The 25,745-nt window shown below is 40.1% G+C and overlaps 7 protein-coding genes across 7 annotated transcripts; 3 read left to right on the top strand and 4 right to left on the bottom strand.

Annotated features, from left to right (window-relative positions):
• Positions 1–828: 828 nt before the first annotated feature.
• Positions 829–2,549, bottom strand: HO133_001742 (uncharacterized protein; the record flags this gene model as incomplete). Its single annotated transcript, XM_037292670.1, has 5 exons — positions 829–999; positions 1,391–1,557; positions 1,620–1,658; positions 1,804–2,457; positions 2,507–2,549. The coding sequence occupies 5 exons, from the start codon at positions 2,547–2,549 to the stop codon at positions 829–831; spliced, it is 1,074 nt and encodes a 357-aa protein (XP_037151209.1).
• A 915-nt stretch (positions 2,550–3,464) lies between these two features.
• On the bottom strand, positions 3,465–4,233 carry HO133_001741 (uncharacterized protein; the record flags this gene model as incomplete). Its single annotated transcript, XM_037292669.1, has 4 exons — positions 3,465–3,554; positions 3,630–3,982; positions 4,048–4,124; positions 4,217–4,233. 4 exons carry the CDS (start codon positions 4,231–4,233, stop codon positions 3,465–3,467), a joined length of 537 nt encoding a protein of 178 aa, XP_037151208.1.
• Positions 4,234–7,112: 2,879 nt separating this feature from the next.
• HO133_001740 (uncharacterized protein) lies at positions 7,113–8,451 on the bottom strand (the record flags this gene model as incomplete). The annotated part of the gene is made up of 2 exons (XM_037292668.1): positions 7,113–7,738; positions 7,791–8,451. The coding sequence occupies 2 exons, from the start codon at positions 8,449–8,451 to the stop codon at positions 7,113–7,115; spliced, it is 1,287 nt and encodes a 428-aa protein (XP_037151207.1).
• An 84-nt stretch (positions 8,452–8,535) lies between these two features.
• On the top strand, positions 8,536–8,798 carry HO133_001739 (uncharacterized protein; the record flags this gene model as incomplete). Its single annotated transcript, XM_037292667.1, has 2 exons — positions 8,536–8,649; positions 8,706–8,798. The coding sequence occupies 2 exons, from the start codon at positions 8,536–8,538 to the stop codon at positions 8,796–8,798; spliced, it is 207 nt and encodes a 68-aa protein (XP_037151206.1).
• A 2,246-nt stretch (positions 8,799–11,044) lies between these two features.
• HO133_001738 (uncharacterized protein) lies at positions 11,045–12,318 on the bottom strand (the record flags this gene model as incomplete). The annotated part of the gene is made up of 4 exons (XM_037292666.1): positions 11,045–11,427; positions 11,514–11,726; positions 11,777–11,846; positions 11,908–12,318. 4 exons carry the CDS (start codon positions 12,316–12,318, stop codon positions 11,045–11,047), a joined length of 1,077 nt encoding a protein of 358 aa, XP_037151205.1.
• Positions 12,319–14,151: 1,833 nt separating this feature from the next.
• HO133_001737 (uncharacterized protein) lies at positions 14,152–15,428 on the top strand (the record flags this gene model as incomplete). The annotated part of the gene is made up of 4 exons (XM_037292665.1): positions 14,152–14,283; positions 14,343–14,478; positions 14,537–14,768; positions 14,834–15,428. 4 exons carry the CDS (start codon positions 14,152–14,154, stop codon positions 15,426–15,428), a joined length of 1,095 nt encoding a protein of 364 aa, XP_037151204.1.
• Positions 15,429–16,070: 642 nt separating this feature from the next.
• Positions 16,071–18,254, top strand: HO133_001736 (uncharacterized protein; the record flags this gene model as incomplete). The annotated part of the gene is made up of 3 exons (XM_037292664.1): positions 16,071–16,484; positions 16,547–16,947; positions 17,003–18,254. The coding sequence occupies 3 exons, from the start codon at positions 16,071–16,073 to the stop codon at positions 18,252–18,254; spliced, it is 2,067 nt and encodes a 688-aa protein (XP_037151203.1).
• Positions 18,255–25,745: the final 7,491 nt, after the last annotated feature.

Below are 25,745 nucleotides of genomic sequence, written 5' to 3'. Positions count from 1 at the left end.
AGAGCTGGACCAGTAGTACATTCGTATTAGACAGTCCACTGCACACACATGTCCACCTGTGGAGCTGTACAGGCTCTCGGATCTTACCTCAAGCCACGGCTCCGTGGCTTGGAATATTCTTTCTACCAGGTTCACTTCCAACCCCAACAGAGCATCGGGTGCGACTTTACTTTCTCGACTTCTTTCACCCATCTCAATTTGACCGGTCTTTTCTACCCTACAACAGTAGCGTTCGGAATGAGGAACACATCTCCTAGCGCATGGGATACCGAGCGATGAGTAAATGTTCATGGTCCTGCCGAGCGATGAGTACATGTTCATGGTCCTGCTCGTCTATTCTGTCATTGCGTTGCCAGGTGTGAGCGTTGTTCGTTTTGTGAGTGCTTTCCTCGACCGACTTGATCCGGGTGGAATGTCAAACTCTGTTGTAATGTCCCAGTTTAGTGGCTGTCCAGGAAAATCCAGAAAGCATCGTCCACAAGTACTCAGTGTGCCTAGGCCGCAAATCTGGTCAAGTCCGGAACAAGCTTCCCTTCGAGTGACTGTCTGAGGTCATAGTGAAAGGTTTCCCATTGAGAGCCAGCGCTCAGTGGTCCCTACATTGGCTTCTATGATTCCTTGCACTGTTGATAGTTTTGTGTGCAGCCTTGTACCTGACCCATGGTGTCTACCGTTTCAGCTCTGGCGACTTGCTCTTCACCTTACCAAGCATAGCGCTGCTCTATCTACCCTCGGGTCCGACCTAGAAAATAGGAAACACCGCAACACCATTGTACCAGCGCCAATAGGAATCGAACCTATTACGAATTAAATACCTCTAACATCACCTTACAACCGTTTCGTTTTTATCAATTCTGTGAGTATTGTCCTCGCTGGTACTGCTATAGCTTTTGGGGTAGTCCTGGCGAATGCGATGGATCTAAGGGTCAGGTTCTTCTTGCGTGAGCCGATGTTGATCTGCTTGGCATGATGAGCTTCGTATGCAGTCCCAAGGTGGCGCTGACCATATCTTTGAGGCAGTGAAGGATCTACAAGACAAGAGAACATAGGCTGAACGCCTCCGCAAGTGTTGTTTGAGGTTCAACGCAAGCCACAGCTTGGCAGATACAAGCTTGAAGATGCTCCCTGGTCCAAGAACCAGTCTCAGCATATGAAGGGTTGGACAAGTGGTGGTGGGCCCATGTTCTGGCAGCTTCGAAGACCTGAGTAGCACTCGTATGAGCGGATATTCCAGGATTTATCTCCGCGACCTTAAGAGTGTGAAGCTCGAATAGCTTGTCACATGGCACAAACCTCGGAGTAACAAACCCCTCACTTCATGAATCAACAGACATTCAAATTCCGGATTAGCAGACATTCGATCGTCATATGCTTAGGCTCTAACTCATACTACCAATCTGATCTTCAACTTGTCCTCTTTGATAATCTCATCCTTCTTTGCCATAAGTTCAGGCATATCCCAAGTGCAGTTGATGTACCTCCCAGCTAGCCAGTCGCGCTTCTCTTGTGTCAAGTAGACGATAGTATCCGCAGGAAGCTCGGTGGTCTCGGTGAAAACTTCGTAGCATCAGCACAGGTCTCATCTCATACCAAAGGATGCTCTATGGCAGATGACATACTATGCTTTAGGGAATCTGGTACGCCACCAGGACCCAAGACTAGATGATATCGAAGTCAGCATTACTCTTTTAGAGGAAATCTGAATCGCGAGACGTGTCTTAGGAGCAGAACCTCTTGGGATACGTCTGACGACTCATAAAACAGCATAAATCGGGAAGGATTGCCTCGGAAATTATAACGTACTGTCCGTGCCTGGTATATTTCCAGGATGAATACAAAATGCCAGAACACCATTCTCACCATATTCGGAAACGATGAATTCTGTAAAACGAATGAGGGCGAGTTTTGATGCTTGGTAGGAACTCAATCCTTGTCCAGTGAGAAAAGCTCCAACGCTGCTGACATTAACGATCTGCTTGTCGCCCCCTTTGAGCATCAAGGGTAGAAAAGCGCGAGTCACCAGGTAGGGTCCTCGCACGTTCACGTCCCAGGTCTTCCACCAATCTTCTGGATCGCTATCGACGATTGGGCTTGGAGTGCCAACTATGCCAGCATTGTGAACGAGAACATCGAGGCGCCCGAACTGATTCTCAATATTCGCTGCTGCGCGCTCGATACTCTTTTGATCCGTTACGTCGAGCTTTATTTGCAGTAATTTTGGAGGGCTCTTCTTTGCTCCCGCAGCAGCGTCCTTGATCTCTTTCTCAAGTAATGCCTGTTCGGAGCGGGCACCTATGGCAATGCAGGAAGCGCCCGCTTTGGCGAAGGAGAGGGTAATGGATCTGCCAATTCCTTTAGAGGCACCGCATATGAAGACGTTTTTGCCATGGAGGTTGGCTTTGCTACTGTCGATTGCCTCATAAGTATCGCTGTGCAGGGTCTTGGTATAGTCGTCTCCTGTGATCAAGGTCAGTCCTAAGTAAGTGTGACGGCAGTAATGTCCTACCAGGTCCAGCCAACGGGTTATGAACACCCTTTGGTGGAGGCATTTTGCCGGTTCATGCACATGTAATCGCTGAGGACTAACAATGAGCGAGAGGTGTCTCGTCTTCTATGGCCCGTCAAGATCCGTGCGCTCGTACGGATCATACTCGTATTCACTAGGATTTGCAATCTACTAGGATTTGCAATCTCTAAAACTTAATGTTTATAATTTAAGAATCCTTAAAATTGAGGTAATAATTATTGATTTATATAATAGCGTAATAAACGTCGACGGTTATATCTGAATACACTATTATATAACTTTATCAATTCAAACCCGACTATAAAAATCTAAAAAATTCTCATAACTATATTCTACGCTCTTTTAATTTTTTTCCTAGTTTTTAATTATATTATTGTGAAACGAGTACCCGCAGGCGCAATTGTAAAGTAATTCGCGGTGATAGGTGATAAGAAGTTGAGGGGATTCAGCCCTACGAAATATGTTCTAGTGGCAAGTCAAGCAAAAGAGGCTTGCAGCGGTACGAGGTCAATACGATGGCCGAACTTTACTGTCATGAATCCCATCCGAACCGCTTCTAGACACAGAATGCTACATTTTCGTGGAACAAGTATACCTATAGGAGGTGAAATCTAGAATAGTCTTGTGAAAGCGATAGCTTAAGCTTGCCTCGTAGATCTGAACTCTCATTGAAGCTGCCTTAACGGTTAGTTGATGACTTTCTGGTCTCAATCTTGCAAGAAAATGAGGGTTCATTTCGTTGTCTCGATGTCCGAACTTGCAATGTCCTATTTGATGCTGTTTGTACATGACGGCCTCTTGCTGCATGCGAAATATCATACATTCCTCAAATGAATCCAACCGAAATAATAATACAGGCGAGATGCTGAGCGGAAACCAGGCCAGTGTGATTGCCTTACGCACCGCGTGTTTGTCGTCCAGCTTTGCAGTGTAGAACTCAAGCCTTCTTGGCAGGTGCCTTCGCTGGCGCTTTTGGTGCTGCAGGGGCTTTGGCAGGAGGTGCCTGGGGTTTCGCGGGCGCCTTGTTCTGCGCAGGTTTAGCTTGAGAAACCTTGAGGGATTCGGCTTTGGGCTGTGGGGCCTTTGGCTGGGGAGCTTTTGCCTGCTGTGTCTTATTCACGCCGTTTTTGGACGCTCCCAGCTTAGGCGGCGGGGGTCTCTTCGCCCTCGCCGTCTTCTTTCGTTCCAACTCAGCCTTCTGTGCTTGCAGCAACTGCTTCCTCTTCCATTGCAGCTCCTTCATTTGCTTCTCACTGATCTGCCATACCACGGGGTCTCGAAGGATCTTTGCTCTGCGGGCTTGAGCTGCCTGGGGTGTTGGTGCTGCTTGGATGTATTGGATTTGTGGCTGAGTGAACTGTTGCTGTGGGATGGGAGCCTGCGAAACGAACTTTTGTGCTTCGGCGGTGTCGGCGAATTGCTCGAGAGCTTTCTGTTTGTCGGCGAGTGAGAGGACTGAGCAAAGTTGAGCGATGAGCCAATCGTATACATGTGTGCTCAGGAGCTCAGAATTATCTTACCTGCGCTGTTCAAGGTAGATGCCAAACCCTGTAACGTGGCCTTGTTAGGCTCCACGCCCAGAGTAAGCGAGAAGAGCCTTGATTGTTTTCAAGGTCAGCATATCGTGTTGAAACTGAGAGTTGGTTGTTCAAGATGGAGAGGCAGGAGCGGAGTCAAGAGTCGGCTCACTTGTTGGCGATATCCATGGTGGTGCTGAGGCCTGAGTAACGTTGAGAGTAATATTGCTATTGAGTGAGGGTGGTAGGGTAGAAAGTAGAGCGATGTGTTTTGCAGTAGTTGTGCTTGACGTCAAAAAGACAAGATCAAGGAAATTGTAGTCGCGTGAGCGGCGGCAAGGAAGTAAGGGTCCAACGCCAAGCCAAAATCAAGAGGCTATTGGCGACGACTCGTAGGGCTGAGAAATGTCAGGGAGTCTGGGAAAATGGAGTGCGTAGAACGGTCTTGCTATCTCAATAACGAGACAACGATGACATTGACGGTTAACAGGTGAAACAAGTCGACTGGTGAAGCATCAAATCTGAACATAAGCAGATGAAAACCGTAACTTGATTTCTTGGTCCTGGTTTTTCTCTTCCGTTTGTATGGTTGGGATTCCTTTCTGGTGCTGGGACCGTTGAGCGCAACAACAAAGCTAATCTCTACATATGATTGCTGAAGCAGAACACACATGGAATCATATCTGCAGCCCGAAAACGATCTCAGGATTTCACACTGAGGCTCAATTCTCGAATGACAAGTGGACAAGGACAAGAACAGTCGAGCTAATCAGAAACGAGACTTCACTTAGAGCGCCAGTCCAGTCCAGTCCAGTCCAGTCCAGTCCCAGTCCAGTCCAGTCGAACGGACTCGATCGGCTTTGGCACATCAGTGATGATCAGTCCAACCAAAACTCTGGTCGTGGAGCCCCTCGAGCCTTTTTGCCTTTGTCATTTTTTTGTACTCCCCCTTCCTTTGCTGATCCCTTTAATGCAGCATTTTACTGCCTCGACTGCACATCCTTCTGCTCGGATTTCCTTCCTGTGCGCTCTTTTTGGCCTATTGTTCTATTATTCTATTATTCTCCCACTTTTGTTGCTGGATGGTCCACTATAATGAAGATGCCCAGGAACCATAATGCCCGTCGTTCTTGAGAAAATCCGAGTCAGGCTATTATAAGGACAAAAAAAAGAAAAATACTACTTTCGAAAGACTCCATCTTCAATATCCGGTGAAAAGGCCAACCGAGGTCCGCTGTTCGCTCTGACTGATTCTATTGGCTGTCTACACCTCGGAACAATTTAGGCAGGCAAACAATTACATGCGTGCAGGCTGAGCTATTCCCTTTATAGTTATCTAACATCACAAATCATGTATGCTGTCCATATAGGTTATGTAGTATGATACTTACCTTTTTCTTTGTCCTATAGCTCTTGTGCATTGCGAATTCTTAGTCACTTCTCGCTCTCAAGCGTCCTCGCTCCAAGACTGTAACGCTTTGGGTTTGAGGATCTCTTTGCGTCGAGTCCGTGGCTCCACGGTTTCCTCAGACACAGTTTCCGAGCGGCCTCTTCCTCGAACATGTAACTATCCCCTCGCAATGCCATCTGTTTCCGCAACGTTACACAAGAATCCGAGACATTGCAGAAGCATTGGAGGGTCGGGATCCTTTCCTACGACAAACACAGTCACGTGCGGCCTCCATCTCGCATTTGGTTAGTGGGAACCTAAGCAGTACTCGTGTTTCTGTATTGCCGCTTGGAGAATGATTTGGTGCACAGCCACTGCTGTCCTCCATGCAACATGTCATGTCCTCGTGGTCCGTTGCATATGCGGATCGGATGCCTACTGCAGTTCGGCAGACAGCATACGCTTGCATGGCTGACGAACCTCGTGGATCATGGCATTGAAGGCTGCCATGTGCACTCAAGCGCTGAGTTTCGATCGGCAACGACCTAAGTTTGCGGGGTCCGGTACGGTGCATTGCATCGTGGAGATGTATCGTCGACTTCTGCATCAGTCTACAATCTCACAGTCCTTCAGACGTCTGACTCAGGGCCCATCCGCATAACGGGTGTTTACATATTGATGACGCATGAAAGATGCGCCGAAGTTTAATTCGACCCCTCAGGAGGCATAATGTCATGCTCATTGGACAGACTGACACGCTGACATCAACTCATATAACACATGAGCCTGTTTGTTTTCGACGCGATCTTGACCCTTCTGCTGATCGGTCACCCAGCACAGACTCACAGTCGCGTTTGCCCTTCGAGTCTCCCAGAATCAGATGCTCATGGCATGTGAGCATTGACCACTCTGCTCAACGTGTCGCCTCAAATCTGGACGGCGCTTGCTTTCTGGCATGGACGTCAGCAAAGGCTACGATGTCTCACCTATTGTAGCGCAAAGCTTTAAGCGCCCTCTATTTCACCAAATACTCTTGGCCCTGCTCTGCCTGGCATTGCTCGCGTCTACGGTAGTCTTGAAAAGAATCCCAGTCTCGGTCTCTGCTGGTAAGCTTCTGCACTCAGCTTTTGAACATGACCAGACACGGACCCTTCCTATTCGGCTTCTCCTCAATGTCAACCTGACCCTGGGACTAACGACTTAGGTCTTCTTGGAATGCCTCGATGGCCTTGCCGGACAACAGAGTCTACCGTCTCTAAATACTGTCGACAAGACGGAACGGTTGGCCGGTCAAATCGAGCTTCATCACGATAACGTTCGGTCTGCTATCTACATGTTGTGTGCGTAGGAGGGTTGCAGCCCGCTAGCATCATCATTGTGTAAAGTCCTCGTGACTGGTATAATATTACAAGAGCGGCCAGTTATGATTGTCACGGTCACAAGGGTGACTTCAGGAAGATCACCATTTAGCAGAATCACGAATCCCTCTAGGCCTCATTATATCAACGACTCGGCTCACGTCTGATTTGGTACACGAATTTCACTGACGCTCATAAAGTGGTGGCCAGATGTTTGTCAAACTTTCGACTTATTTATAGAAAAAATCAGAGTACCGTAACTCACCACAGAAGGAAGACCTCACTACAAGAGTGTCATCAATATACTAGTACAGCGGATCTCAAACAAGGACGGCGGCCTTCTCCTCTTCCTCCAACACACTAACTTTGCAGCTAATCCCATCTCTTGGTCTCAAAACCAACCGCCACATCTTCCACAGCTCAGGATTGTCCACAGTGATATCACGCTCAAAGCGGTACATACTCAGAAGACAGATGACGAGACACTTCATCTCCGTCTCCGCAAATTTACGACCAATGCAACCTCTCGGACCTTGCAGGAACGTCATGAATGCGTTGGACGTGTGGTCAGCAGGAAGATGATCCCACCGATCGGGGTCAAAGGTATTAGCGTTGTCACCCCAGAAAGAAGGCAGGCGATGTATAGCGTTGGCGTGGATGTATACCGTTGTGCCAGCGGGAATATCGAAGCCACCAAGCTGGTCCTCGACGATGGATTGGCGCACTGTCATGGGGATAGGCGGAATGTACCGCAGGGATTCGCGGCATACGTTGTCCAAGTAATGGAGATTGTCAGCGTCAAGCTTTGAAAGACGCTCGACGTCACTGCGGGTCGTGGGATCGAAGAGGAAGGGGTAGTGTTGCTTGATCTCTGCTCTGACACGCTGCTGAATTTCGGGATGCGTTGAGAGCAGATGAATGGTCCAAGCAACACCGGTTGCCGTTGCTAGATGATGACTTTAGCAGCTGCACATATCTTGGAAGCGAGCCTATCTTACTATCGTGGCCGGCGCCAAGGAAAGTCATCACCTGGTCGCGCATGGTATCGAAGGATAGAGAAGCCTCGCCCGCGGCTTCCATCTTCATGTTATCCTTAACGATGAGTGCAATGATGTCTTTATCTTTGGCATGCGTCTTTTGGTGCTTCTGGCGTATAATGTCGTTCGCCTTACTGATGATGATGTTGCGGCTTTGAAGTACATCACGGTTCATCTTCGCGGGCAGATACTTCGTCTGCGGAATGAAGGCGGCGAGCCCGTGGAACAGACGGGAACTTATGTCGAAAGCAAAGACAAGGCGGTAGGCTTCACGGATCGGGGTTTCGGGGTGCTCGAGGGAGTCGAGGTCAGTGCCGAAGCCAGCTTCTCCGATGATGTCCAGAGTGGTCCTGTTGAGCCATTCTAGGATTTCAATTTTTTTGGTGCGCGTCTTTTCGACGAGCATGTCTCGCTCCCAGAGCTTAGACAAGAGCAGGGATTTTCGCCAGAAGATAGGTGTCAAAGCCTTGATGGATTGAGTTGAGAAGCCTGGAGATAGGGCTTTGCGCTGTTGCTTGTGTGGATTACCCTCGGCGAGTAAGACACCCTCCCCCAAGATTCGGACCATCCATTGCTTGGCTCTATCAGGCTTCGGAAAGTTGTATGGGTTCTTGATGCACATGTGGTTCAGAGCATCGTCGTCGGCGATGGAGAGCCGCTCCGCACCAAAAGGAAAGAAATAGCGAATGATTGGGCCGTGCTTCAGATGCCATTCTCTTTGCGGCACGCCGATTTCAGATTTGATGATGGTGAAGAATTGGCCCCAGAGTGGAAATCCGGGAACAGTTGGAACCTTGCGAAGAGGAGAGACGTGGAAAGGGTAGATATATGTCCAGTATACCAGATAGACCAGAATGCTGACACTAAAAATGCCAGCAAAAACAGGCCCAGCTGGATACTCAGCGAATATCTGAGCCACTACGGCTGCTCCAACTGATAGTAGCAGCAGCGGCAACATCTCCAATTTGATTGCCATGTTGGTGGATCTGATGCTATAGAGGAGGAGTGCTAGGTGAGAGATGGCAGTGGAAAGACAGGACGGCAGAATTTTGCTTAAAATCTTGCAATGTACGGGACAAGCTGAAGGGGGACACGCCTTGCTCGCAGCTCTCCCTGCACAAACGCCACTGATTGCGAAGAAGCAGATGGAAGAGCTAGAGATCCAGAGATTCATGCCTGGATCACGAAGAAATCGCCGAGAGAGCAGAAGAAGCAAGACAGGGTCATCGCCCACATGGTAGCAAGGCGCAGAGCCGAGGCAGAGGCGGCATGAAATGCAGCGTGTTTTACATGAATCCTTGCGAAGGACCGTTTTAGGCGCGTGGCAGTCGATCCTCCACAATCAAGACTCCTTCAGGCAATCACTGCGTAATGATACAGGAGCATATGAAGGCGGACACGGAGGACGACTTCCCCTTCGAGCGAGGACATGAAGGATTGGGAGCGCATCAGCTACTAAGCAGGCCGGCAGTCGCGCTGTAGATTGAGAGCAAGTTTCGATGTGGCCGAAGCCAGCCACCATATGCGGGGTGAATAGCTGAGACATGAGATGGTTGGGGTGATGTGAGGTGTCTATCATTATCAGAATAGAGTTTTGTTCCTTTTCTTTATTTTTTTTATTTCTATTTTTCTTCCTCTGGCACATTTTTTTTTCATTGAGAGAGTTAGCGCCGCGATGCAAAACGACTTTACTGCGCGAGATGATAGAGAAACGTGCTCAGAAGGTTCTAAGAAGGTATCGGCAAGGTGCTAAGAAATAGAGTTGGCGCTAAAAGCTGCATAACATCAACCGCTAGACCCGAATGAACGGTGGAGGCGTCAGGGTCTACGAACTACCTTGTTGAAGGTCAACAGGCGTTATTTTAGATCTCCCTTGGACCCTTGAAAGAAGAAAAGTAAAAAATTTGACTTTTGCAAATGACTTGCCCTTGATCAAAATCATCAAAATCATCAACATCATCAAAGTCAACAAACCCACTCCGTTAGACAAAGGCAAAGGCAACCACAAAGCCAAAGCCAAAGCCACATTTTCATCAGAGGAAATGCTTTGGGTGTACTGCTTCCGTCACGGTCAATTCCTAGCGAGTTCCGCGTCAAAATCAAAGCGTCGAGACCCATGTGCATTGAATGCCTCGGTGGAAGGAATGCCTCGACCGCTTACACAAGACCCTTGTCTCGTGCTCTTTGCAGAAGGGAGCGGCATTTGCGTGCACATGGTGATCAGACTAACGTGGGGTAAGAGGAGCAATGAGCAATGAGCATGAGGGTGTGCCACACTCCCATTAGCCTGTGCCATAAGCGGGCCGCCAAAAACCCGCCAACACACCCCCATTCGGATGGATAAGCGAGACACGGTCACTCCGTAGTCCCGTACTCCGTACTTGTGCTGGCCAGCCCTTTTCATGTCGAAAATGAACCGGAGACATTCTGTGGGGTCGGAAGGGCCGGGTAGTCCCAACGTCCTTGCATATGTGGCGTCAACGAGTCAAGCGAAAGGGGGAAAAGAAGCTGACCCTCCCCTGCCCTTGGCGCACGCGCTCGGATCGTCCATGTCAGCTGCTGCCAAAGACTGCGGCATGCCTACCTTTTCCTTTGTATCCTGCTCTAAGTAGTCTTTTCACGAGCTGGTACCGCAAAAAAAGACAGCAGATTCGGCTAGGAAGAATGAGATGGACTGTGTGCTGGAGAGAATGATGGGGAGTTAAGATAAAGTTGAATTTGATGACATGTCTAGTTCTCTACCGGTGTCACGGCTATAGAAACAGCCATGGACCGGGGCCACGGGCCGAAAAGATATACCTACCTTAAGGTAAAGCCATGAGGAGAGTGGTGGGATGCCCAGAGGGAACCCAGCCACAAGCGAATCCTTAGCTTATCCCTTAGCTTATCCCTTAGCTCATCCCTTAGCTCGACTTTAGCCTTAGCCAATAAAATATACTTTAGTTTCTTCTCATCACTCTACCCTAGGCATAGCCTACCCATCCACATATCAACCTCACCTTGATTGGATATAATCAACCTCATCTCTTTCTTTATCTCACATGTCATTTTATACTATTCTTTCTACATTGCAACCCACACTTCCTACGCGCCCCTCCCTAAAAAAGGGATCAGAAGTCAATCCTATTCTAAGGAAACCCCCCCACCCCCCGCCATATGCACGCCGCCAGACAGTGAAACTTCGTCTCATAAGCGACCCCAATCATTGCCAATCACTACTTCCCTCCTCCCATTAGGTGGAGATCATGCGTCGTTGAGACGATGCTCGTTCCTGCGGCTTTCATCAATCCCTCGGCGCAGTGCAGTGCATCAACCGCCGTTTCCGAAGTTTCCATCATCGTCGGCATCTTCTTCCTCTCCAGCTCGTGCACGGCGTCCGAAGGGATGCTCGTACTCATCGCTAATGTCGATCGTTTGTCTTTCGTGCTAGCCTTCTTGTATGTAGCAGCGTAGAAAGAGATGAAGAGAACAAGGTAGGAGCTCAAGGTCGCGCAACCAGTGAAGGCGGCGAACTCCTCACCTCCGCACGTCCCCACATGGGGGAGTGAGGGAATGTACTTGTTAATATAGTAATTGTACGTAGCGTAGTACACGAAGCCTGGTTCCAGCATCAGCGTCGGTGAAGGACGGGAGGAAGGGGGAAGGCCAGAGTTAGAGTAGAACAGCTGGGAGAGGGGGGCATACCAAGGTCGATGACAAACTGTGCGATTTGGAGTCTGGTGATCCATTCTTTCCACCAGATACGAATGCCTCGCGCAGCTTGAAAGTAGTACCAGTACATGACCACATGTACGGTCAAATTCAACGTGATAGGTACCCATGAAACCGGGGTACGCCCGATAAGCTGGGTGTAACAAAGGAACGCTGTCGCTCCATGATGATAGCAGTGGAGGAAAGCTGTCAACGTCAGCTCTCGTCCAAGTAATGACATGGCACATGGGACGCACTCAGTGGCTTCTTCTTCAAGACGAGGAAGACCGTGTCCAAAAGCTCAAGATATTTGGTCAAGTAGTTGAGCTATCAAGTGTCAGTCCTCGCCAGCTTGAAACACCGTTGCAAAGATCGCTGTTGGACCCACGTAGTACAAAGTGACCAGTGGCCCTGTCCAGCCACCATCTCCACAGATGGCGAAGAATACACCGTGCTTCCAGATGGTAGGCCCGAGTTGCTCCACGAAAAGTACCAGCAAGGCGCCAGAAATGACCGTCAAGTAAAAATTGTGGATGAGGAATAGATCGTTAAGTTTGAAAGCAGGACGGGATCTCATCAACTCTCGACCCCCAAGAACGATGGTATAATAGGAGACTAGCATCATGGCAGTCGATTTGAGGGTCAACATGGGCGTTGCCCCTGGAGTGATGTCGAGTTGATCGGCGGGGTATCCCATGCCAGCCGTCCATACTCTGTCAAAAATTCGCCATGGCGAAAGATCGCTCATTTGCACGGCTTTGGCATCGAAGGGGCTCTGGGGTCCGCGACTGTAAGACATGATGGTTTGAACGGCAGTATACAGCTGTCTTCCAAGGCTGGCGTGAAATTGGTGAGTCAAAGATGATGTCTCGGACAGAATGGAAAACAGGCAGTTCTTAAGGGAGGGAAGTCGGAATGCTGGGGTTCTGCACGAACGTTGGTAGCGCGTTGCTAAAATGGTAGAGGGAGAGGAACATGTGAGCTATCAAAGACTTCTGTGCCGATATTGGAATCACGATGCATATGGCTTGCTTCGATAGAGACGATCGGGGCACGCTCCTGTGGATCGCTCCCACAGGACCGCGGTGGGCGCAGCAGCCTTTGCTCGCGTCTCTCGAAGCAGAGACTCGATCACGCAGATCATTCGGGCGTGGGGCACTTCACTCATTCCAGCCCACAAGGTCCTTGGGAATCAAATCCAGGACAGTCCACCGAAAATTTGATCTCCATCCAAATCAGGAGACACATCCGACGTCCAACGAGACCGATTGATCGACCCAGGCGTCTGAAGGCTCTGATGCAATACTGAATAGACTTGCTAGCCTGAGAATGAGGAGCGAGGGCCGTCATGGGAATCACTAGTATCATCCTAATTGACAGGCCTAACAGAAGAAGCCAGTGACGTGTTGGCGTGTTACAACGAGTGGTCAGCATGGCAGCACATCGCTACGACGAGTATCAAGGATCAAACTTGGTAGCGAGAGGGAGGAGACTTAGTAACGTCCTGCATGAGATAAATGCAGGCAATGAAGGGATCTATATCCGTGACCAGGGTTCCGTTCGCTATGTGGGCCAGATGATTGGCTCTCCTGTTTTACGCACAGCCTGGTACAAGTACCTCTGGGAAAAGGTCTACCATCGAAATCCTTGACTGTTCAAACGCTTCCTGTCTTCGGACCATATTTCAGAGTCCTCTTGATGAGCAAAGTCGGTCAAGCACGTCGGAGCATGAGCGACACACCAAAGCACATTTGGAAGATTTTCCGGTTGCGTGGTGTCCTCGAGCTTCGCCTCCAGCGGTGTTGCAGGAGGCGTCGGGTTTCGGTCTTCACAGTATTCATGTCAAGATCGTTGGGATCATGCGGGTGTGCGGCTCCGCTAAGGTGTTTTTTCACAAGCTGAGCTTATCTTGTGCCTGTCTCAAAGTCATCCCAGATAGTACTAGCCTGGACATGGGTGGTAAATGGATTACCGCCAGATCGACGCATGAAGAGAATGCCACGGCCAGTTCAGGCGCCTTTCCCATTGGCAGCACATTTGTCCCGCATTGCATTGCGTTGGCGCCAATGCAGCTTATTGATATGGAGTACCGGTTTAATGGTACCACAGTTCTGGAACCATACCGACACTTGTCTTACGCGGCTTGCTTTCTCCTGGTCGCAAATCCTCTGCATCGTTGCCCTTGCCTTGGAAGAAAAAGCCACCGACGACAAATAAATCAATAGTAGTAATAGTGGCAGCGGTCGGAACAGCCGGTCTCGCTTGCCTCGTCCAATAATTGAAGCCTCGGTACTGCCGCAATGGACCTTGATTCTCTGACCTCGTCGATCTGCCTGACTTCTACCAATCCTTTATCCCCGAAAAGGGAGATCTGTGTTCGGCTGTACGATTTCACGGTCGACCGGCGTTCTTGACTCTCCAAAAACGGCCCTCTCTATGTTGATAAAATACCAATCTTAGTGTAGAATACATGGTCTGAACGATACTGACCATTGATGTGGATTGAGGGTGTGGAACGCCTGCTCCAAACCACAAATGAACGTCTCCCACCAAAGCGCACCCAACTGAAAACCTTCATCCAACAAACCTTCAACAGGGATTCCGCTGAAGCTGTATATCGCACCAAACAGCAATGCCGCTCTCACTGGAGACTCTTCCTGGAAAAGAGGTACTTTCAGACACCTTGGTCTCTTCTTCAATTTGGAAGCTTCTTTGTATTTTTCTTATCCTCGTGAACATCAAAACCTTACCGCTGGTCTGGCATGTGAGCGCTTGTTCTTTGATTTCCCTCTTTGCTGCTCCCGCCTAACACGTCGACTCTAGGTTCGGTTGCTCAATGCTTTTCGCTTCGTACTTCGATCCGAGCGATCTAGGACGGCTATTAAGCCCGCGCAACTCTTTCAACCTCTCATCACTGAATCGCACGGCGCCCTTATGGAGCTTGACTACAATATCCATAGTAAGTGTGTGATCTTGCGGTGCGTTCCGGATCCAAGCTCTGACCACTTGACATGCAGAATCAAACAGCACGTACTTTCAGGATGTCGATATTGCCCGAACCCATCTCATTTGTACTTTGTTCTCGGCTGGAATCGAGCAGGCGAGAAGAAGTAAAGGACAAGGCATATTAGGTGGTGGTAACAAAACGTTCGGAGCGGCGCTGGGCGCTGTCTGCTGTTCGTTCAGAAAGGAGATCAACCCATTCGAAAGGTACGAGATGTGGACACGTGTGCTCTCCTGGGATCGCAAGTGAGTTGTGCTTTTCAGAATGAAGCCTTCCCTGTTGGTCAGGAATGTTGACTCGGAAGTCTCAGGTGGATATACATGGTCACCCATTTCGTGCGCAAAGACGCGATCAAGCCTAAATCGTTTTCGATGTACCCCAGACAGAAGAATAAGAACGCTGGCACAAGGAATGTGGACAAAAAAGAGGACGCAATTATTGCCTCGGCGCTAAGCAAGATTGTATTTAAGAAGGGCCGCCTCACGATTCCTCCCGAGGTGATGCTACAAGCCTCGGGCCTGCTGCCACCTCGGCCAGCGGACCTCGCACTTCTACAGACAGAAATATATCCTGTCCCAACCAAGCGAGCTATGGCTCAACGAGTCTTTGACGTGGGATTTCGCTTTTTCGAGAATTTTGATCTAGTGTGGGAAGCGACGCGGAATATGCTTATGCCGGAGCCAGAAGAAGCTCGGTATCAGTGGAGAGATGGATCGCCAGATGATATAGCAACAAAGAAGAATGACCAATGGACGTGGGATATGGTAGAGCGAGAGAGACAGCGCGGTTTGGAGATGGCCAGTAAACTTGGTGCACTGGAGGGGTTAGCAGGAGAGTTTACGGCAGAGGCGGATGCTTTGGGCAAGCACAGCGATCTCTGGTGGTTCCTGGGACTAACATATTAGGAATTCGAAGGAGAATGGAGAGACGGATTTGAAAGACATCGATCGGCAGCAGTGACTCTGTCTGTTGTTGAGGCTGTAATATAGCAGGGACCTTGTGAGCTGAGTCAGGAGTTCAGGACTCTAGGAAGATGCGTCGTAGGAATTACTCTAATTAAAATACACGTAGATATTAAACTAAGGTAGCGTGGTATCGTTATTTACGAAGCTTGTTCTCTCCAAATCACTAGTGTCAGGGTTTTCAGTATCAGCGTATTAGGGTTCTTTGAAATCTTTGATGTGCAAGGACAGGCTTGTTGAACTGCCACTCTACCTTAGTGATCGTCAATGTAAGCTGCTCTCATATCCACTTAAACCTGTTACCCGTACTGCATTGCTTGTAAGCCTGATAGCTGTAACATGTCCACCGTGTCCACAATGTTCATTTTACCATTCTCTGCCAATCTCTCAACTTCTCCTACTATTACTACTACTACTGCTACTACTATTACTACTCTCACTCTTCTCTCCTTGTCTATAAGCCTAGGGTTTCAAGCTCACAATCTTCTCCATTTGTTCTTTGACCTTCCTCGATCTCCCACACCAATTCCCTGCAATTGGGACTTGGGGCCCAGGCCACATTTGCTCTCGGAGTGACGGGGCACCATGATGAAGTCCGACGATATCTCGACGAGTGAAATCACTCTCACATCCGGGATCGACGGGGTCTCAGACTATCAGCAGTATCTGGAGAAGACCAGTCGAAGGAATAGCCGAGGAGATCCTTCTCTTGCCCAATCTTCACCCACCGGAAACGGCGAGATCCAGAGACACAACTCCTTGGTGGGTACACCCACTCCTACGCTCGATAAAGAGGTTCAGCTCGCTGTTCCCGGTATTCCAATGCTTGAGGGGAGAAGACCTGCCCATGCGCGCAAGGAGCGGAAAATGCGCCCACACAGAGTCGACGCTGCCGAGGATCCCCACGAATATCCTGGACCTCTTGCCCTCTCCCTCCTCACAGTTGGCATATGTCTGTCTGTTTTCCTTGTCTCGCTCGACAGGACGATTGTCGCTACGGTAAGAGCATATCTAGGGAATCTAGGTACCAGATCGTCTAAACTAATTCCCTTTCCTCGAAGGCCATACCGCGCATCACCGACGATTTCCACTCCTCTGACGATGTTGGCTGGTACGGCAGCGCATACCTGGTCACAGCTGGCGCTCTCCAGCCTATCTATGGGCGTATATTCATCATGTTCAACATAAAGTGGTCTTTTCTTTGTGCCTTGGGCATCTTCGAGCTTGGAAGTCTCATCTGTGGAGTTGCACCCGATTCTGTCACACTCATCGTTGGTAGAGCCATTGCTGGATGGGGGAGTGCCGGCATCTTAACAGGGTCATTCGTTGTGGTTGCGCATGCTGTACCGTTGCAGAGAAGACCGTTGTTCTCGGCGGCTGTTGGGGTAATGTTTGGACTGGGAGCTATAGTTGGTCCCTTGTTAGGTGGTGCGTTCACTGATTTTGTCACATGGCGTTGGTGGTGAGTCAAGATTACCGTCCGAGAAGTGCTGATCAATATGTGATAATTTGAATAGTTTTTACTTCAACCTTCCTGTTTGTGGTGCCACTGTGGTCTCCATGATCCTTCTTTTTGGGCCACACAAGGATGTCCAACAGAGCGACAAGCCGTTGCTGGAGAAGATACTCGCCCTTGACCTCATCGGCAATTTTCTTCTGATCGTGGCAGCCGTTATGCTGTTCCTGGCCTTACAATTCAATGAGCAATATTGGGCTTGGGGTAGTCCCCGAATTATCGGTCTGTTGGTTGGCTCTGGGGTTACCGCAATCATCTTTATCCTTTGGCAATGGCGACAGGATGACAGGGCGCTTCTTCCACCGAGCATCGTTCTCCAACGTAGCGTGGCGGCCAGCTGCTTGGGCGCCTTCTTTATCTACGGGACCTTCCTCATCCATGCTTATTATCTTCCCATCTGGTTTCAAGCCGTCAAAAACGATACTGCGATCATGTCTGGAGTCTCTGTGATAGCGTACGTGATAAGCAACGCACTCTTTTCAGTCATCGCTGGTATCTCCGTCAGCAAAGTTGGCTACTTTGCTCCTCCGGCCATCATCGGCGCGGCCATCGGAACTGTGGGATGTGGCTTGCTCTCCACACTTCAAGTAGATAGTGGCCCAGGGCAATGGGTGGGCTACCAAGTCGTTACGTCAGCTGGACTCGGCATGGCTGTCCAACAGGGTGTCATTGCCGTCCAAACCGTCCTCACTTTGGAACAAATCCCAATTGGCATCGCTGCTATTATTAGCATGCAGAGTTTAGGCGGAGCTATTTTCGTCTCGGTGGGAAACAATATACTGCAGAATATCTTGGACGAAGCGTCCGCAGCGAATAACCTGCCAGGCATAGATGTCAAAGCCGTCATTGCCGCTGGAGCAACACAATTCCGCTCCATCGTGCCTGCAGAATCTCTGCCTGCTTTGCTGATCGCCTACAATTTCGCTCTTCAAAGAGTCTTTATCGCTGCGATCCCTCTTTCCGGTCTCGCCTTCATTGTCGCACTGGGGCTTGAATGGAGGAGCGTCAGGGTCAAGAAACCTACGCTCGAGGCTGCCGTGGGACCGGCGACCGAGTACAGCGTCACTGGAGAAAACCTAGAAGCTTCGCAGTCACGACGGCGAAGTGCGGAGAGCACCACGACAACGAAGAGTCGAGAAAAGACTAGTTTCGAGACAGCGAGAACATCGCTGCAGTGCGAGTTGCCGGATCTGCCTGAGGCGGCGCATCCTAGGCAGAGTAAGATTTCTATTCCGGGTTCGTGGTGCGATTAAGGCTTATTCTATTCGGTTCCTGTTTTTTCTTACGCCCTAGAATTATTCCACGCCAATTACGGCCGTTCGTTGGTTGCGAAAATACTTAGAAATCGTATGTAGCCTATTGATCAAGGAATCGCAACTAGAACTCGTTCAGTCGTCGCATTTCATTTCATTTCATGGAGGTCGGTCGCGAAGTCCTGGACAGCACTAGTAGCAGGAAATGCGAAATTTTTAAATCCGATAAATCCGACTTAGATGGCTACTACTATTATGGCTACCACTATCACTTATTTAAATGATCTACTACTATAGTCTACTATAATAGCCAATACTACGGTATTATAGTCGCCGCCTATAGGCCTAATATAGTAGATATCCCTACTCTAGACTCAGATATAGCCTATTTTTATTCTAGCGATATATATATCTTATTAGAAACTTAATAATATATATAATAACTCTATATTATAGTATGAAGAGAATACTATCTATATAGAATTATTATAAGTATAGACTTTATAGTAAGATAGAAAAATTGAAAGGCCTTAGTACGCTAAGTCTAATTATATTATAATATAAATAAAGTTATAAAGTCGTTAAAATTATAATATTATTCTTCTCTTTAATTTAAAGCTTCGATGATAACTATTATATAATAGATATTAATCTTATAAAAAGTATATCTAAACGTATATAAAGTAATATTCTTAAATATATTAACTTAGTATTTTATAACGAGTTTAAGATTTTTTTATAAATTAATATAGCTACTATAGATTAGTAGCGCTAATAAAGAAGATTATTTCGAAGATCTTTTAAATAATAAATAAAGGCTAACGACCTCGAGATAGTAATAATAGAAGTCTACTATTAGATCTAAATATTCTACTATATTTATAAATAGTTATTAAAATAAGTTTTCCTCAATCTTAGAGTCTTTATATTTAATTTTATATATTAGATATTCTCTCTTATTAGTTAAGAGATTATTTTTTTATTCATTTAATTTAAATTAAACTATTTCTTTAATATTATAAATTTTATCTTCTTTATTAATATTAATAAAAGATAATAAAAACTCGATTTATTCTAGTAGTAAGTCGTTATTATCGAGATATAATAGTTATAGATAAAAGATAGAGTAAATATTATTTATAAAAATAGAGAGTTCTAATTTATAAGCGAAATTGTTTAAAGCTTTAATAATTTTAAACGATTCGAAATTCTTATAATTTAGTAATTTATTAAGATATATAATTTTAATATTTCTTCTATTAAGTATAATTATATCTTCGACTTTAAATTTTAATATTAAGAGTTAATAATAGTTAGTTTACTTCTTCTATAAAGCTCGTAATTATTTAAGCTAACTTCTTAAATAATTTCTTATAATATCTATTTTCTCGATAAATATATTAGCTAATTTAATATCTCTTTTCGCTCTTTAATTAGCGAATTAATTCTAAAAGATAAGAGATTCTATTTTTAAATAAGAAATATATTCTTTAATAAGAAGAAATAATAATACGTTTAATAAGATATTCTTATTAAAGTTAGTTTCGAACTTTACTATTAATAATAAATCTATCTAATTATCTTAATTATAATTAATATAAATTCTAAAATATTACTTTAAGATAGCATTAGCGTTCTCTATTTATTTATTAATTTCGAGATAGAACGTAGTAAAAAGTTTAAATTTAATCTTAATTCTTTCATATAATCTTCTTTAGAAATATATAATAAATTAAATATCTCGATTTAAGATAATAATAAATAAGTATTCTTTCTCTCGCTATATAAATTTAATAAAGATCTAAATTATTACTTTTACTTCTAAGAAGTCTAAGAAAATAAATTTCTTCTTCTTATTAAGCTTATTTATAATTATTATAATATATTAATAAAAGCATTTATATTTAAGATAGATAGATAATAATATAATAAAGTTAATAGAAATATTTTATTAATACTATTCGAGAATAAGTAGAGATTTAAGAAGATTTTATTTACTCTCTTTATAAGTTTTAAATCTCTTATAAATATAATAGCTCTTAATATAGTAGATAATAAAATTCATTATTTTTAATTAATAGTAATATCTACTTAATCTATTATAGATTAATAATCTATTAATATAGCCTTTAAATAGAAAGTTGTAAATATCTTTAATAATCTTAATTCGTAATTCGAAAATATCTAATATATATAATCTATTATTAATATATAATAATCTATTATAAAGATAATAATTATCTAATTTTAGTTTAAGATTATTCTTAATTATTTTAAATAATAGCTTTTTCTATTTAAATATCTTTAATTAAATAATTCTTTAAACGATATTATCGTGATTATAAGTATTTCTTATTTAATATAATAACTTAGAAATATTAATAATAAAGACTTCTCTCGATTCTTCTATAAACTCCTCTTAAGAAGTCTTTATTAAGACTTCTAATAATAATTCTTTATTAAACTTCTTATTATTAATATTATTTTATTTACTAAGTTTATATAATATTATAGCTAGAGAGATAATATTTTTTCTTATATTATTTAAAAGTATAATAATAAAATATATAACGTTCTTAATATCTTTATTAAAATTATTATTTTTAAAAATTATATAATATCGATAACGAGTATAATTATTATCTTCGTTTTTAGATAAATCTCTTACTCGTTAAATAAAGCTATTAAATTTAATATTTTATTTCTCTAGATAATAGATAATATAAAAGTTAATTCGAAAAGAAACTTTATCTATCTTATTTAATAAAAGTTAAATTATTTAGAAAATATAAAGTATTATAAATTCTTATAATTTAAAATAACTTTAATAAAGTCTTTAATAAGAGTATTAACTAGCTTAAGATATTATTTCTCGAAGGTCTATATTATAATTATAAGTTCCTTATTATAGATATTATAATTATACTCTATAAAAGATATCTTTTTAAAGAGAAATATTATAGATCTAAATACTTTATCTTTATCTTTTTATAATAGAATAATAGTAATTATAAAATTAGATATATTTATTTCTAGCTAAGTCTTTTTATCTAGATTAAAGTAAATAAATATAGAAATAGTAATAAAAGCTTTCTTAAGTATTTTAAAAGCGAATTATTTAAAGTATCTTTAAATCTATAAATAGATAAAAAATTTCTTTTATTAAATATAAGTAAGATTTATTAGAAATATAACGATTTTAGAGTATCTTATAATAAACTTTTAATAGAAATTAGCGAATTCTAGAAATATTTATATATCTTTAATATATCTAGATTTCTTTTATTAAGTAATAATCTTAATTTTTTTAATATTTATTTCTACTTCTTTTATTATAATAATTAATTCTAGATATTTAACTCTAATAATATAAAAGTTATATTTATTAATATTAAGATAGAAACTAGCTTATTAAAGTTTCTTTAATATCTTTTTTATATATTAAATATATTTATTTTTAATATTATTATAGATAAGAATATTATCTAAATAGATAATATAGAATATATCTAGATATTCGTATAAAGTATTATTAATAAATATTTAAAAAGTAATAAAGGTATTATATAACTTAAAAGATATTATTATATATTCGAATAGACTATATCGAGTAAGAAATACAATTTTTTTTTATAACTCTTTTTTATTCTAATTTCGTTAAAAGCGACTATAATATCGAATTTATTATATATTCTCACTATATATAGTTTAGCGAGAATCTCTTTAATTAATAAGAGAGTATTTTAATTAGAGATAATAAGTACGTTAAGAACTTTATAATCTATATATAATTTAAATCCTCTATCGAGTTTCTTTATAATTAGAATAAATATTATATAGAGAGAAGTACTTAATCTAATATAGTCTTTTTCTAATATTTTATTAATATATTTCTTTATAACTAATATCTAATCTCTAAAGAGCTTATAAGTTCTTTTCGATAGTAAAATAGTTTCTTTTTTAAGATATATTTTATAATTAATAAAGCGATAAGAGAAAAGTTTATTAGTTTTAATAGGATTTTAAATATCTAGCTATTTATAATATATTATAAAAACTTATTTTTATAGCTATTCTATAATTAAAGATTTCTTTTTTAACTTATAAAAGAATTTCTTATAATCTTTTATTGTAATAATAATAATATTAATAATAAATTTCGCTTTCTTATCGATAGAGTTAAAAAGTTATTTAAAATTTTTAGATTATATAGTAATAACTTAATTCTCTAATTTTTTAGCTATTTTAATAAAGATATAGATAAAAATCTTTATTATATTTTTTTTTTAAATATAATCTTTACTATATAATTTAAGTTCTTTTTTAAAAATTTATTATTACTCTAAATAGTAATAGATTTATTATATAATAAATAATTAAATATATAATAATCTAAATTAAATATAATAATTTCAAATCTAAAGAATATATAAGAGTTATATTATTTTAATTATAATATTTCTAGAATAATATTAAATTATCTTAATAAGATAATTAAGTATTAAAGTTCTTCTATATAATCTTTTAAAATAAGTTTTATTAAGATTATATATATAATATTAAAGATAAAAATAGATTTATTATTGATTAATTATAATTTATAAAGTTATATTAGTATTATTTTAAATAGCTTATTTATTTTAATAAAAGATATATTTATAAAGTTTAATATTAAAATTTCGATATTTAAGAAATAATTAATCTTAATCTATTTTATTAATATAATAGTTTTTTTATAAAAGTTTAATTAGCGTTTATTTTATAAAGAGGCTTTAATAGTAATAATATATACGAATAGAGAGATAAAAGCGAGTATTCTTTTTATTTCTAACTCTTTAATTCTTATATATAAAGCTTTTAAATTTTTAGCGATAATTTAATTAGAAATATTTAGTTTTTTAATTCTTATAATAATTCGATAAAGACGTTCTTTTTAACGTTGATAACTTTTAGAATTATATTAACTTATTCTTTTATTAATAAGTCTATATTTTTATATAAAATATTATTATCGCTAAAATAATATCTAGTTTTTAGATATTTAAAATATCTATCTTCTTTTTAGATTCTATTTATTAATAATTTAAGATATTTATATTTTTATATATAGAAATTTTCGATAGTAATATTATTATTTCTTTTAATAAAGAAAGTATTACGCTAATTATTTAAGGGGATAGAGTTTTTATTAGTTTTATTAATTTCTTTCTTACTTTTTAAATCTAATATATTATTAATAACTTAAAGATTTATATTTAATACTTATAGAAAAATAGTTAATTCTTAAAAAGTATTAAAAGATTATTTTAAAATTCGATATTTTAGATATATAAAGATTAATCGTTTTAAGTTAAATATCTTATAGATATTAGTGAATCTTAAGAAAGTAATAGCTATAGAGAATCGTATATAGAAGTTCTTAAACGATTTCTTCTTATCTATTACTCTTATATTAAATTTAAAATTAAATATCTTAATATTCGATTTAATAATCTTATTATATATTCTAAATATATTATCTAATTTATTAATTATTTTTTAGATAATTTAATATAGATTTAAGATATCTTCGTTTATTTTTATTTTAATAATATTATACGTAGTAAACTTATAATAGTCTTATATATAATCGATTTTTTTAAATTTAGTAGAGAAGATTATAGCGCTTTATTTAAATTTCGCTTTAAGATATTAATACTAGCTATTCTACTTATTTCGATTATTAATATTATAAAAATTCGAGATATCGAGATATCGTTTATTTAATTCTATACTTTTTATACGATTTATAATAGGGGTATAGCGTAAATTTCGATAAATATTATTAATAGAAATACTCGACTAACGAGATATAACCTCTATATTTTTCTTATCGAAGTTTTTCGAATTAACTAATATATGAGATTATTACTTTTTTAACTATTACTCTTTACACTTTAAGTCTTACTTAAATTTTTTATTTTTTTTAATAAATTTCGTAGTGTTAATACGATATCTATTATATAAACTTTAAAGTTTATTATTAATTTCTCGTTTATAGAATAATTAGTTATTATTATTACTTAGCTAAGTAGTAATTATTAATATCTTTATCTTAATATAAGCGATATTCTAATTAAATTCTTTATTTTATTATTAAAATATCTTAATATTATAATTAATAATTTGAAAGTTCTCTATTAAAGTTTTTAATCTATTATACTAAGTATTAGAAGTATTAATAGCGCTTTTTATAAAGTTCTATAAATTAATAATAAATATAAAGATTATAATTAACTCCTCTTTAATAATATCTATAAATTACACTCTAATATAATCTAAACTAGATTTAATAATATATCTTCTAGAGATAGAACGCTTTCTCTTACATTATGCGGATAATATAATAATATTTAAGACCTTCTTATTAAAGTTCTCAAGTTCTTCTAGATAATAACGTATCTATAACTTATCTATAACGATTTAACTTTATATATTATCTAAATTTAAGATTAATAGATTTATAGTTAATATTAAGCTAATAAGAGTATAAAGGAGATTTAGTTTAGAGTTTATTTCTTTTAATATATTAAAGATATCTATTTTCTTTAAATTCTTATTTAATTTAATTAAATTAGTCTTTATATAAATAAAAGACTTTCTTTTAAATAATTTTTCGAGTAGTAAGCTTCTTTAGCTGTGACTATTAATTTCTTAATAATATACTTTCTTCTTAGCTATATATTTAATATAATTAATAAATAAATTACTATTACTTTAAAAGAAAGATAGATAGTATTATATTAGAAACTTAATAATATATATAATAACTCTATATTATAGTATAAAGAGAATACTATCTATATAAGATTATTATAAGTATAAGCTTTATAATAAAATAGAAAGATCGAAAGGCCTTAATACGCTAAGCTTAATTAAGCTATAATATAGGTAAGATTATAAGATCGTTAAAATCGTAATATATCTAAATAGTATATAATATTTCATTTAGGTTATATAATATAGTAGAATATCTATTAAAAATATTATAAATTATCTAACTAGTAACTAGCTTCTTAATATATAACTATAAATTTAAATTTATTAAATGCCTTAATAATTTCGAAAAAAAATAATAATAACTTAATATTTAATTTCTTATAATTGTAAGAGAGTTTATATTATAAGTATATAGTTTATTCTAATTTATAGCTAAAATTTACTTATATATATTTAGAATTTATTAGACCTCTATTAACTTACTCTTAATTAGACTTTTAAACTTTTTTTTAATACTCTAAAACGCTATATAGAATAAAGATTACGATATATCTTATATAATAATCTTAATATCTAATATTATAATATTATAGAACTTTAATTTTAAAGAGATTTAATAAAGAAATAAAGAAATAATAATTATAGACGTATTTTATTATAGAGTAATTATTTAATATTATATTTTTAAATAAAGAAGAAATCGTAGAATAATACGCTCTAATTAATTTAAGT

Source organism: Letharia lupina (genome assembly GCF_014066315.1).
Source record: "Letharia lupina isolate WasteWater1 chromosome Unknown contig_13, whole genome shotgun sequence".
Classification (NCBI taxonomy): domain Eukaryota; kingdom Fungi; phylum Ascomycota; class Lecanoromycetes; order Lecanorales; family Parmeliaceae; genus Letharia; species Letharia lupina.
Note: the sequence above shows the minus strand (reverse complement) of the source record. Positions and strands in the feature narration are given on the sequence as shown.